Source organism: Candoia aspera, chromosome 1, assembly GCF_035149785.1.
Source record: "Candoia aspera isolate rCanAsp1 chromosome 1, rCanAsp1.hap2, whole genome shotgun sequence".
Lineage (NCBI taxonomy): Eukaryota > Metazoa > Chordata > Lepidosauria > Squamata > Boidae > Candoia > Candoia aspera.
In genome coordinates this window covers 111,610,552-111,623,543 of record NC_086153.1, presented here as the reverse complement: position 1 = coordinate 111,623,543, position 12,992 = coordinate 111,610,552, and the positions used below count along the sequence as shown (strand labels likewise).

The 12,992-nt window shown below is 43.3% G+C and overlaps 1 protein-coding gene across 1 annotated transcript; it reads right to left on the bottom strand.

Annotated features, from left to right (window-relative positions):
• Positions 1 to 3,636: 3,636 nt before the first annotated feature.
• Positions 3,637 to 12,449, bottom strand: NDUFAF4 (NADH:ubiquinone oxidoreductase complex assembly factor 4). The gene is made up of 3 exons (XM_063311924.1): positions 12,247 to 12,449; positions 6,722 to 6,819; positions 3,637 to 4,229 (listed from the first exon to the last, which is right to left on the bottom strand). The coding sequence occupies exons 1-3, from the start codon at positions 12,371 to 12,373 to the stop codon at positions 3,936 to 3,938; spliced, it is 519 nt and encodes a 172-aa protein (XP_063167994.1). The 5' UTR covers positions 12,374 to 12,449; the 3' UTR covers positions 3,637 to 3,935.
• Positions 12,450 to 12,992: the final 543 nt, after the last annotated feature.

The window sequence follows — 12,992 nt, the reverse complement described above, 5'->3', positions numbered from 1 at the left end:
AAGTTGGATTAAATTGGTATTCACCTCAGTGATTCAGGATTCAAACAGATGACTGAACATGTGTTCCAGAAATAGGCCTTCTTTCAGGTGCCAATCATACTCTCATTTCCCTTGCCTATGGCTATAACTCATTCTTAAAAGGATAATAGATCTCATTACTGTCAAGAAGGTGAAAGACAAATGTCTCGCTTTAATCAGGTTGTTTTACCGTCTTGGCATTTTCATTTCAGATACTTACAACACAAGGTTCAGACATGATTCCCACTGCATTCCACTAAAGCTACTCCTAGGGAGGGAACTGAGTTTTCAGTCCAAGCCTGAAAAAAGCCACTGCCACTATTTTTATCATTTCTGGGGCAGCTGCTGTTTGGAATTGCACGTGGCTGCTGCTTTCTTCCTCACATTTCCTATTATAGAAGCAGTTCACAGGGAAGGTGTCCAGTTATTGCCAACCCAATTTGCGACGCACCGGAGCTTCTGGATTCTCTCTCTCCTATCCCCCAGAGGCGGCTTGTTCTCACATTATTTAGTTTTGAGAATGTGAGCTTTACTTCTGGACTCTTTGGGAATTCTACTTTAAAGCTCAGTCTATAGGTTCTGAGAGAGCCAGTTTGGTATAGCGGTTAAGGCACCAGGCTAGAAACCAGGAGAACCAGCTGGGTGACCTTGGGCCAGTCCCTCTCCCTCAGCCCTAGGAAGGAGGCAAGGGCAAACCACTTCTGAAAATCTTGCCAAGAAAACTGCAGGGACTTGTCCAGGCAGTCTCCAAGAATCTGACACGATCGAACAGATTAAAAATAAAAAGGTTCTGAATGCTTTCCATTTCCAAGAGCCCCAATGGAAACACACAATTTGTATTAGGGCTCTCGGAAACAAAGAATGTTACAAAGAACAAGAAACCATGAATGCATCACTGCAAATAATTTGATATGAGACGGAATATCCAAGGAACAGGTATTTTATTCATTCATTCATTCATTTTGTATGGCTACCCATCTCAGCAAGTGACTCTCCTTCCTCAAGCAAAGTACAGTTAGCTGATTGAGATTATGCTTTCTAAAAATACCTAAGATCATGGTATCTGACATAACATTTGTAATACAGGAGTTGATATAGTCTGTGCTTTTTTTCTATACCCTGAAGGTAACATCTGAACCACAGGGTATGGGATCACCTGGGGTCTTTAATAATATAGGAAGGATCCCTGGGCCAATTCTCTACTCCCCCCTCCCCAGTAGACATATCAGAAGACCTCTACATGCTGCCAAATGAAAGAAACAGTTGTATCTCTAAGGCAGTGTTTCTCAACCTTAACAACTTTAAGACGTGTGGACTTCAACTCCCAGAATTTCCCAGCCAGCCATGTTTAGGATTTTTTTTTAAGTTATCTGTTAAACCTATTTTAGACTAAACACTACATTTTTGTAAGAAACCTGGCTTAAAATGGCAGGAAACCACATCCCTGGTTTTTAGTAAATGAGATGGAAGGAACTCCATTTGGCAGATGGACATAGGGCCTCAGGTTGCACAATTCTGAAACTGAAATAAATTCTGCAACTCACAGAGCTTAAATCAGCCGTATCCCTTGCAAGGCTTGTGTGGCTGTTTTGACAGTGCTTTGCCTGGAAGGCGGTCCCAGTGGAAATGTTCCCGGCAGTGGATGTGGAGACAACTGGGAACAGCTTTTGAAGCAGCCACATGAGCCGTGCAAGACACAGGGCTTAGTTTGTGCTAACGTGCCTTGCAAAGTGCTGCTTTGCACAGCCTGCTTATCTATCAATACCATTTGGAAGATCAGCATGTTTCCAACTGACTTTTCCAACCCTAACCCTGACCTTTGTTTTACTAGCTCTTCTAGTCAAACTCCCACTGAAGAGTACAGAAAGCCCATCACTTGAAGAATATAGGATCCAGTGATGTTTGTGTGAATGGTATGCATGTATTGGATTTATATCCCACTTTTCTTTAAATAGCTTATGAATTCACCTTTTTAGCTCGCTGCCATCCAGTTTTGTTTTGTTTTGTTTTTTCCAACTATTTAGTCTAACGTACAGCCCTGGTATTGCTGGTGTCTCCTGTCCCAATACTGGCCAAATCAGATCCTGCTCAGCTTAGTGTGAAATGATTAAATTATACTTTAAGATATTCAGTTGTACTGTCTATAGATTGAACTAAGACAGTAGGCCCATTCTAAGTTGAAATTAACTTATCATCAGGAGAGCTTTGTTACTGTAAATGTTTGTGGTTTTATCACCGTTGCTATATTTTACATACGTTTAGACTTCAACAAAACTATTCTGGTGCTGTTTCTTGTGTACAATTTTTCTCTAACCTCATTCTTCTTCATCCCACACTGCTACCAATTCAGGATAACACTATTTCATCTGAAAAAGTAGATTCTAATCAATACTCATCTGTGCCATAATGAAATTGAAGGAGCCACTCAATGCTTTGTGGCTTTGGCTGCAACAGGATAACACAGTAATATAGATTCCCCTTTGGAAATTAGGACTTTATGTATCAGTCCTAATGTGTACGTATATGTGATCAACTTGCATGTAACATCAGAGAAGCTAAAAAAAATCACAAGGTCTATGAGCAGAAACTATGTATATTTGCATATTGGAATCCATAAATAAGGTTTTAATCTGCTTTAGTTCAGAGTATACCAATCTAAATCTGGAATGTTTGGGTCTCTCCACTCAGAACACTTTAACCACTCTAGCTGTATTTTTTCAGATTCTTCTAGACAAATTTTAAAAGGCACAAAAGTCTTGTCTTCCTCTGAACCTGATGAACACTTCTTCCTGCCTTCCCCCGCAGTAGAACCTCCTAGAGCTGGGAGGGGAATTCTGGGAGTTGAAGTCCACACGTCTTCAAGTGGCCGAGATTGAAAAATACTGTCCTAGAGAAATTCACTAGTCATTTCAGAGTCAATGTTATGATACAGGGTACCTTTGTTTGCAAATAGTAGTGCCTGAGGAAGCATCCCCAAGGCCACAGGAGTTGAGACAGAGAGGTAGCACTTTCCAAACCTTCCCCTAAGGGCTGAGAAGACCTTCATCAACCCTTCCATCTCTGTTGCTAGTAGGAGCAAAAGGCATATTATGTAAACAATGGCCAGACAAAGTAAATACTTAGGACAAAAGTACCAGAACTGAAAGGAGAAAAGCCCTGTCTGAATCAATAGTTATTTCCACATAATCATAACATACAGAACCTTCACTAGTTATCAAATACAAGCCCTCACTGAGAATCTTAGCCACTAAGACAGATTTCATGGGCATGATGCTGATAATTAACAAGAGGATCTAAAGCTGAACAAGAGTAAAAGAACTCAAGGGAAGGATAACTAGAATGAGGTTCAAAAAGCCACTGAAACAGAAAAAAATGGCATTTGGCTCAAATGCTCTTTGTTTCTAACACTGGTAATCATCTCAAAATTAAAAGAATGCCTTCCCTAAATTCAGTCCTCCCCATTTGTATGCTTACTCCTTTGTCAACCAAATACAGGAACTACATATATCCACTGGCAATTTCTCAGACGGAAGATACAAATCTGTTCTGAAAACTATTTACAGAATGCTATTAGGGCAAGAGCTTCTGCAGAGCTCCAACCAAAGAATATCAGGTATAAAGATCATGCACTTTTATTGTCTGATTCTGAGCCACCTACACATGCTTTGGAACACATCATCCACAAGGCAGACAACACTTTTAGAATATTTAAGACGTCTACACGATTTGCTGATGGCGCACCTGCCCCCACGCGCCACTTCACAGCTCCATGCTCAGATCGGTTTACAGATATAGAGGTGCCACAGAAAATGCAGAAACTACTGAGACGGCGTATGCTTGGTTGGTGGGGGAGGGAGAATTAGGTATGTAGTTATGGTTGAAAACTGATGAAATCTCTGGAGTTTTGTTTGAAATTTTTATTTGGAGTCCAGGGTTTTATTGTCTTTGTGAGGAAGGAATTCCATAACAAATGGGATGAAGAATGTTAAAAGATTAGTTACATCCTTCAGTTCTAAAGAATATTCCTTTGCTATTTTCTCGGCAGTCCACGTCTCTGGAGAGCGTTGATGGTTGCTGAGAAGAGTCAAGGCTTCCTCTATCAAGATTTTGCCTTTAGGAACAGTCTGAATGTCCAGGTAATTGAAATGTCCATCTATTATTGGCCTGCAGTCCTCCTTCTTATATAGGTGATTTCTTCCTTTTTTTTTTCTCTAGAAGATGGAGAAAAACAACAGTCACAAAAAAATAATCAGTTAGAATGATGTTAGTCAATGTTCTACTTCTATATTAAGTAATATATTTTTCCTTTAATCACCTATAACAGTTATGAACTGGTTAGGATGGCAGTTGGGACCAGAATTTCCGTCGCTAAACGATGCGGTCATAAAGCATGTCATGTGACTGCAACGCTTAGCAATGGCAATCCCCACTGCCATCATTAAGCAAGAATTGTGTGGGTTGTTAAGTGAGGACTTCACATGACCACGATGTGGAAAGAGGCAGGAATCAAGACGCACTTGCTTACGCTGCTGAAACTGTGTCCCAGGAAAGTAGGCTGGCAGGCAGGTGCCGCAGGCAGGCGCTACGGAGTGTGGGCAGAAGGGTGCTGTGGGTGGGCATTATGGAGTGTAGGCAGGTGGGTGCTATGGAATGTGGGCAGGAGCTACAGAGTATGGGTGGGTGGGCGCTATGGAGTATGAGATCCCCATGCTGCCTGAGGGCTCCTTGGGAGAAAAAGCGGCGGGAGCAGGGGTGACTTGCGACCTCCTGTCAGCTTCCCTATTGACTTTGTTTGTGGGAAGCCAGCAGGGAAGGTTGCAAATGGCGATCACGTGACCGCAGGATGCTGCAAGTGTCATTATTGTGAGCTGCTTGCCAAGCACCCAAATCGCAATCATGTGACCGCAGGGACGCTGTGATGGTCACAATTTCGAGGACCATTAAACAACAGGATAAAAGAAAGAACCTCAGAGGTGCATCTTTTCTGAAAAATAAATGACCAGCCGTACCACCTAATCATGAAGAAAATTTCTTTTATACACGTCACTATTTTTTCAAGAATTTAAAAAAACCCGGTATTGGACTACTCAGGATTAGCCATGGAACCTTAGTTTTGGTAACTGAGGCCAAGCAATTGACTGTTGGGCAAAAAATGCCAGAGGAAGGAGGAGGAATAAGGAAGCAATGCCAAGCCCTACAGCCCCTGTAGGAAGAGGCTCCCTTGCAAGTCACTGTTCAAAGTTGCAGGCTGGTAGCAGGCAAGGAAAGAGTGAGTGATCCTTCTCTCTCTTTCCATCTCCACCTAGTGGGCTGCCAAAAGAAAGACAGAACTGATCCCTTGCAGAGGACTTTTGAAATTAAGCTGAGATAAGGGTCTATTTTATAGCATCAAAACACAAAGAATTTTACAAAGTAACACACTGAGAGACAGTCTGTTCTTGCTTGAGGGTTTTAACCACTATGACAAGGCTACGCACAGGGACTGCTCGCAGTAGACTATGAAGGAGAAGACCAGCCAGGAGATTTTTATATTGAACAACTGGTTCATCCATATGCATGGATTATTCTTTGCTATGCTGCCATTTCTTTCCCTTTCTGTGTTTTACATTTTGATATTACCAATAGCCATTTAACTTTAGAATAAGCAGTGCTGGGGAGTGAGGGATACCCTTTAAGAATGAGCTATTCTTTCATTTCTCAAAGTTGCCTCCAAGCTCCCCAGAAATCTCCTCACAGACTGATGTAGGATTTCTGTTACAAAACTGTAGAAGGATAGTGGAGCCCAGCAGCAGTAGCAAACACAGCCATGGTCTTTTTTCACATAACCTCATGAAATATTAAAATTCAGACTGAAGATTACTATCTCTGCAACCTACAGAGACTGGAGGGGAGGGGGAGAAAGAGATCAACAGAGACAAGGAGGCAAGTAAAGATCTAGAACAGAAAGAACAGCAGCAGAACAAGCTGCCAGAGGCACAGTGCAGGAAAAGACAAAGCATGTAAACCCCAAGCAGGGCATCCTTAAGCATTTCCTTCGAACTTCTGGACTCTGAGAATAACCTGTCTACAGGCCCTGGATTCGGCTCATTAGCCAAATTCATGAGAGTTCTCCCCCAGGCCCATTTATCTCTTGTATATTAAAACCAACCTCAATTATCCTAGAAAATTAAGAGACTAAGCCTTATTAAGCACAGCTAACATTATTTCTGAATAATCTTCCAGATATTTGGACATCTGTAAACATCTTAACCATCAGGACCCCAAATACAACCTGTTCAGAAGTGCTTACTTTTGAGCATGCGTCTTCAAGTGTGCTTCAAATTACCAGGCATTCTGATGCATTTGCAGTGCATTACCAAAATTAAAGGCAAAACAGAATTTTGAGCAGGTAAAGTAAAAAAGACATTTAGGAAATCTGTGAAAGAGGTTTACACAGATAGATCCTTGCATTTATTAGATAAATGTGCCACTGAGAATGGGAAGAGATTAACTGCATTCATAAACTGAAAGAAATATATTATCATGAATTTGGCCTGCAATGATAAGGGTAACAATAAATAAAAAATAAAATAAAAACATAAGAAAAACATAAGAAAGCAAAGGCTGTTTAGACTATATCCTGAAAAACCCTGACACTTCACTTGTCGCCAGTATGATATGTAAAGCTGAATTATCATGTGCATTTCAAGACCCCCTAACTCACTTGCAAGACTGGATCGCTGGAATCAACATAGACTTCCTTTAAGAAAGTAAGAAGTTGTTCATCTTTTTGCTTTACCTCTTCTTGGAAACTGGTAGGCCCTAAGAGAAATAAACATACAACCTATAATGTATTTTCCATTTCTAAAACAAAATAGTGCAGTTCTAAATGAAATCATAAACAAAACATTTGTATATGTACAAACACACACACACTCAGGCTACTGAACTGAACTGCACCTCGTCTCAGCACATCAAAACAATTATTCTGCCAAGTTGGGTCAGAAACATATATGTGCTGATGAGCACTGTCACTGTACAGTATTATGGAGACATGGAAAAGAAGGAGTAAAGAGGATTTTCTATGAAGTCAACAGGCTACCACCTTAGGAAAACATCTCACCCACCCTTAACCTTCAGTATACTGTATTCTTATTCTACCCATCTTACTGCCTTCCCATTTTGTCTTAAGTACTACCTTTTTAGACATGTTTAGCTAAGAGATTACGATTTAGCTTCTGAATGTTGTGGCTGAATGGAAATTAAAATCTGGATCCTTGTACAGTAGCCTTATACTTTACTGCTTTAGTGGATTTCAGCTGAAGAATATATGCTCTGGCTATAACAAGCTGGTGCCTATTGAAATTAATATATTCCCAAGGACTTGCCTGGCCTGGTCACTCAACATCCTAAGCAGTAAGGGCGTCCCCACACCGTAGCCCGAAGCTGCTTGGCTCCTGTGTGTAAACTGGCTGGAAAAGAAACTGCTGTGGGAAATCTCCGTCTAGATTTCAACCTTTTCTTCTGCTTTGGTTATGATAGCCTGGTTTTCTGTCTGGACTGTTATCACAGACCTTTATTGGTAGAGTCGCCTGCTTCTTTACACCTCCCACCCATGGCAGGAAAAAAAGCACCAATCACTTTCCTTTCCTTGGGAAAATCTTTGAGGACAATTGGATTTCCACTAATAGACCACCACTTTCACCATTCTCCTGTCACTTAGGCTGGAAGGGAAAACAACAGAACTTTTGTCAATTTCACCTGGGGAGGGAAGGAACCACCATGTCCCCCTTCCACAGTGAACATGTTGAAATAAAAAGTCCAGTTTCACTGATCTACCACTGAAATCTTCAGCAAAGGATCGTTACCTTGTCGTGCTGCTGGAGCTTGAGCACCTCAATGATGCCATGAGCTAAACCGTGAAGGGCCACCCAAGACGGGAAGGTCATGACAGAGAGGTCAGACTAAATGCGATCCCTGGGGAAGGTAATGGCAAACCACCCCAGTATTCTTGCCGTGAAAACTAAATGGATCAGTACAACCAGAGATATGTCGGTATACCATCGGAAGATGAGACCCCCAGGTCGGAAGATGGTCAAAATGCTACTGGGGAGGAACAGAGGATGAGTTCAACTAGCCCCAGACGTGATGACGCAGCTAGCTCAAAGCCGAAAGGACGGCTAGCGGCCGACGGTGCTGGTGGTGAACGGCGAATCCAATGTTCTAAGGATCAACGCAGCATTGGAACCTGGAATGTAAGATCTATGAGCCAGGGCAAATTGGATGTGGTTATTGGTGAGATGTCAAGATTAAAGATAGACATTCTGGGCATCAGTGAACTGAAATGGACTGGAATGGGCCACTTCACATCAAATGACCACCAAATCTTCTACTGTGGACAAGAGGACCACAGAAGAAATGGAGTAGCCTTCATAATTAATAGTAAAGTGGCTAAAGCAGTGCTCAGATACAATCCAAAAAACAATAGAATGATCTCAATTCGAATTCAGGGCAAACCATCTAACATCACAGCGATCCAAATATACGCCCCAACCACAGATGCTGACGAAGCTGAAGTAGAGCAGTTCTATGAGGATCTGCAGCACCTACTGGACAACACGCCTAAAAGATGTTATTTTCATCACGGGAGACTGGAATGCTAAGGTGGGCAGTCAAATGACACCTGGAGTTACAGGTAAGCATGGCCTGGGTGAACAAAACGAAGCAGGACATAGGCTGATAGAATTTTGCCAAGACAACTCAATGTGCATAACAAACACTCTCTTCCAGCAACCTAAGAGACGGCTTTATACATGGACTTCCCCAGATGGACAACACCGAAACCAGATTGACTACATCCTTTGCAGCCAAAGGTGGCGGACATCTATACAGTCGGTAAAAACAAGGCCTGGAGCTGACTGTAGTTCAGATCACGAACTTCTTCTTGCACAATTTAGGATCAGACTAAAGAGATTAGGGAAGACCCACAGATCAGCTAGATATGAGCTCACTAATATTCCTAAGGAATATGGAGTGGAGGTGAAGAATAGATTTAAGGGACTGGACTTAGTAGATGGGGTCCCAGAAGAACTGTGGACAGAAGTCCGCAACATTGTTCAAGAGGCGGCAACAAAATACATCCCAAAGAAAGAGAAAACCAAGAGGGAAAATGGCTGTCTGCTGAGACACTAGAAGTAGCCCAAGAAAGAAGGAAAGCAAAAGGCAACAGTGATAGGGGGAGATATGCCCAGTTAAATGCAAAATTCCAGAGGTTAGCTAGAAGAGATAAGGAATTATTTTTAAACAAGCAATAGGCGGAAGTGGAAGAAGCCAATAGAATAGGAAGGACAAGAGACCTCTTCCAGAAAATTAGAAACATCGGAGGTAAATTCCAGGCAAAAATGGGTATGATCAAAAACAAAGATGGCAAGGACCTAACAGAAGAAGAGATCAAGAAAAGGTGGCAAGAATATACAGAAGACCTGTATAGGAAGGATAACAATATCAGGGATAGTTTTGACGTGTGGTCAGTGAGCTAGAGCCAGACATCCTGAAGAGTGAGGTTGAGTGGGCCTTAAGAAGCATTGCTAATAACAAGGCAGCAGGAGACGACAGCATCCCAGCTGAACTGCTCAAAATCTTGCAAGATGATGCTGTCAAGGTAATGCATGCTATATGCCAGCAAATTTGGAAAACACAAGAATGGCCATCAGATTGGAAAAAATCAACTTATATCCCCATACCAAAAAAGGGAAACACTAAAGAATGTTCAAACTATCGAACAGTGGCACTCATTTCACATGCCAGTAAGGTAATGCTCAAGATCCTGCAAGGGAGACTTCAGCAATTCATGGAGCGAGAATTGCCAGATGTACAAGCTGGGTTTAGAAAAGGCAGAGGAACTAGGGGCCAAATTGCCAATATCCGATGGATAATGGAAAAAGCCAGGGAGTTTCAGAAAAACATCTATTTCTGTTTTATTGACTATTCTAAAGCCTTTGACTGTGTGGACCATAACAAATTGTGGCAAGTTCTTAGTGGTATGGGGATACCAAGTCATCTTGTATGCCTCCTGAAGAATCTGTATAACGACCAAGTAGCAACAGTAAGAACAGACCACGGAACAACGGACTGGTTTAAGATTGGGAAAGGAGTACGGCAGGGCTGTATACTCTCACCCTACCTATTCAACTTGTACGCAGAACACATCATGCAACATGCTGGGCTTGAGGAATCCAAGGCTGGAGTTAAAATGGCTGGAAGAAACATTAACAATCTCAGATATGCAGATGATACCACTTTGATGGCTGAAAGCGAAGAGGAACTGAGGAGCCTTATGATGAAGGTGAAAGAAGAAAGTGCAAAAGCTGGCTTGCAGCTAAACCTCAAAAAGACCAAGATTACGGCAACCAGCTTGATTGATAACTGGCAAATAGAGGGAGAAAATGTAGAAGCAGTGAAAGACTTTGTATTTCTAGGTGCGAAGATTACTGCAGATGCTGACTGCAGTCAGGAAATCAGAAGACGCTTAATCCTTGGGAGAAGAGCAATGACAAATCTCGATAAAATAGTTAAGAGCAGAGACATCACACTGACAACAAAGGCCCGCATAGTTAAAGCAATGGTGTTCCCCGTAGTAACATATGGCTGCGAGAGCTGGACCATAAGGAAGGCTGAGAGAAGGAAGATCGATGCTTTTGAACTGTGGTGTTGGAGGAAAATTCTGAGAGTGCCTTGGACTGCAAGAAGATCAAACCAGTCCATCCTCCAGGAAATAAAGCCAGACTGCTCACTTGAGGGAATGGTATTAAAGGCAAAAATGAAATACTTTGGCCACATAATGAGAAGACAGGACACCCTGGAGAAGATGCTGATGCTAGGGAGAGTGGAAGGCAAAAGGAAGAGGGGCCGACCAAGGGCAAGGTGGATGGATGATATTCTAGAGGTGACGGACTCGTCCCTGGCGGAGTTAGGGGTGTTGACGACTGACAGGGAGCTCTGGCGTGGGCTGGTCCATGAAGTCACGAAGAGTCAGAAGCGACTAAACGAATAAACAACAACCACTGAAATAAAGAAGGAAAAAGAAATCCAGAGGTTCACCGTCAAGGTCTCTTCAGAAGGGGACAGGCCCAGCTACCCAAGACAAAATGGCCATCCAGGCAATGGCCAATGACCAGAGAGAAGAAGGCACTTCTGCCACAGTGCACAGTAGCCAACTGGAATGGAGGCGTTTGCCTACAATGAAATTAAGTGCAGCAGGTAAACTGGACAGCACCGTTTGAGCCAGCACAAATAGAAAACACTATTTTTATTGAACAGCAGGAAAAGACAGGTAGACGATGATGACATGTGTTCCTGCCCTGAGAAATGGTTAGTCACTCATATTTGTACTGGCTGAGCAGATCAGTCCTAGTGTGGTTTCTCTGGTTTTGCTTTAGCATGTTGCAGAAACCTAACCGATTGTGGCTTACTCAATAAACCAGTTAAACAAAACATGATTTAGTGTGATGACTGTTCCATCTGGAGGTGGAACACTACCTACATTCCTTCTTTCTATATTTTGTTAATTGCAAAAGGACTATTTGGATTTAAAGAAAGGCAGCCAGAAAAAAAGGAGACGCTGCTCAATCATTTGTATATTTATGTATATACCGATGGAACCGGAGGATCCTCATATCCAGGCTCTGTCTCGGCATCTCCGCTCCTTGACTACTGCAACCTAGACTACCGCCCCCAGCCTGCTCGTTACTGCAGACGCGCATGCGGCAGCTACTAAAGTGAAACAAGTGTTCCCTGGAAGGGCGGGACTCCGGGTAGCGCGCGCGCTGTTTCCCAAAGTTCGGAGTGAAAGAAGGGACGCTTCAATGTCACCAGGGCCCTTGCCCGCGAGGTCGCGGTTGCTTTTGTTTGTGCAACCCCTAGACAGGACTCTCACAGGCTGGTCGTTTACGGGACAAGGTCTGACTATGAAAATTTCCCTCCTCTGCAAGATTTACTCCCAAGGCCATGCTCCCTTAGATGCAAAGGGCAGGGACCCCTTTGCTCTTTTGGTCGCAGCGCAGCAATTGGCCCCTGCTGTGGGGCTGCCCAGAGATCCCCACTGATGAGATAACGCTTCGCTCCCTCCGTCCCTCCCTCCCCTCCCTACGGTTCCTTTAATCCAGCCGCCACCCCCTGCAGTAGAAGTCAGGGGAAGCGGCGCAGGATTACTCAGCGCTACGCGCACGCGTTTGCTCATGGTGAACTCACAAGCCGGCGTGGCAGGGATTGCGGCGGGGTGGCGCGGGGCAAGCTTGGGTTTCTTTTTGCTGATTTCCCGGTACGCTCGATTCTCCACATTAAACTTGCTAAACACGCGGGTCACCCTGGCTCCCATAGCGCCGACTCGCGATCCCACTTCCGAACTCGCCGGGGAAAGTGTCAGCCTGGCGTCTGAGTCGAGTTTGCGCAGAAAGCTGGCAACCGGTGCAGGAGACCACGGCCGAGGGCGCCGCGTAGCGGAGCGGAGGCCGGGCTATTCAAAAAGAGAAAGTCAAATTCGCAATTTCGGAGGTCGGAAGCCGATGTTCGCCCTATTGTAAAGTTGAGCCTGATCTGTGTGTGATTTTTCCCGTGTGAATCGGGAAGGTGTAAGCTCGAAACTGCGCAATCCAAGTAGGGTTACCTGGTAACTGAAGAGGCAAAGGAGGACACGGACAATTGGAAAGAAGGACAAATGGGAGAAAGGCGGACACGCTGTTTAACTTACTTGGCATCGGTTACAAAAATTACAGCGAAAAGCTGCACAAAAAAAAAAGTACTTGGGCCTACATATATATGAAATTACTTTTTCTAGTATCAGAAAGACCGGTTTTTCAATCACAATATTTTTCCAACATATCTTTATTTTCAAGAACATGCTAGTGATAATATAGAATCGACAATGACATGCTTTTCAAATTTTACTATGAGAACATATGACCAGTCATGTCATCTACAGGCTACAGCGATTGAAG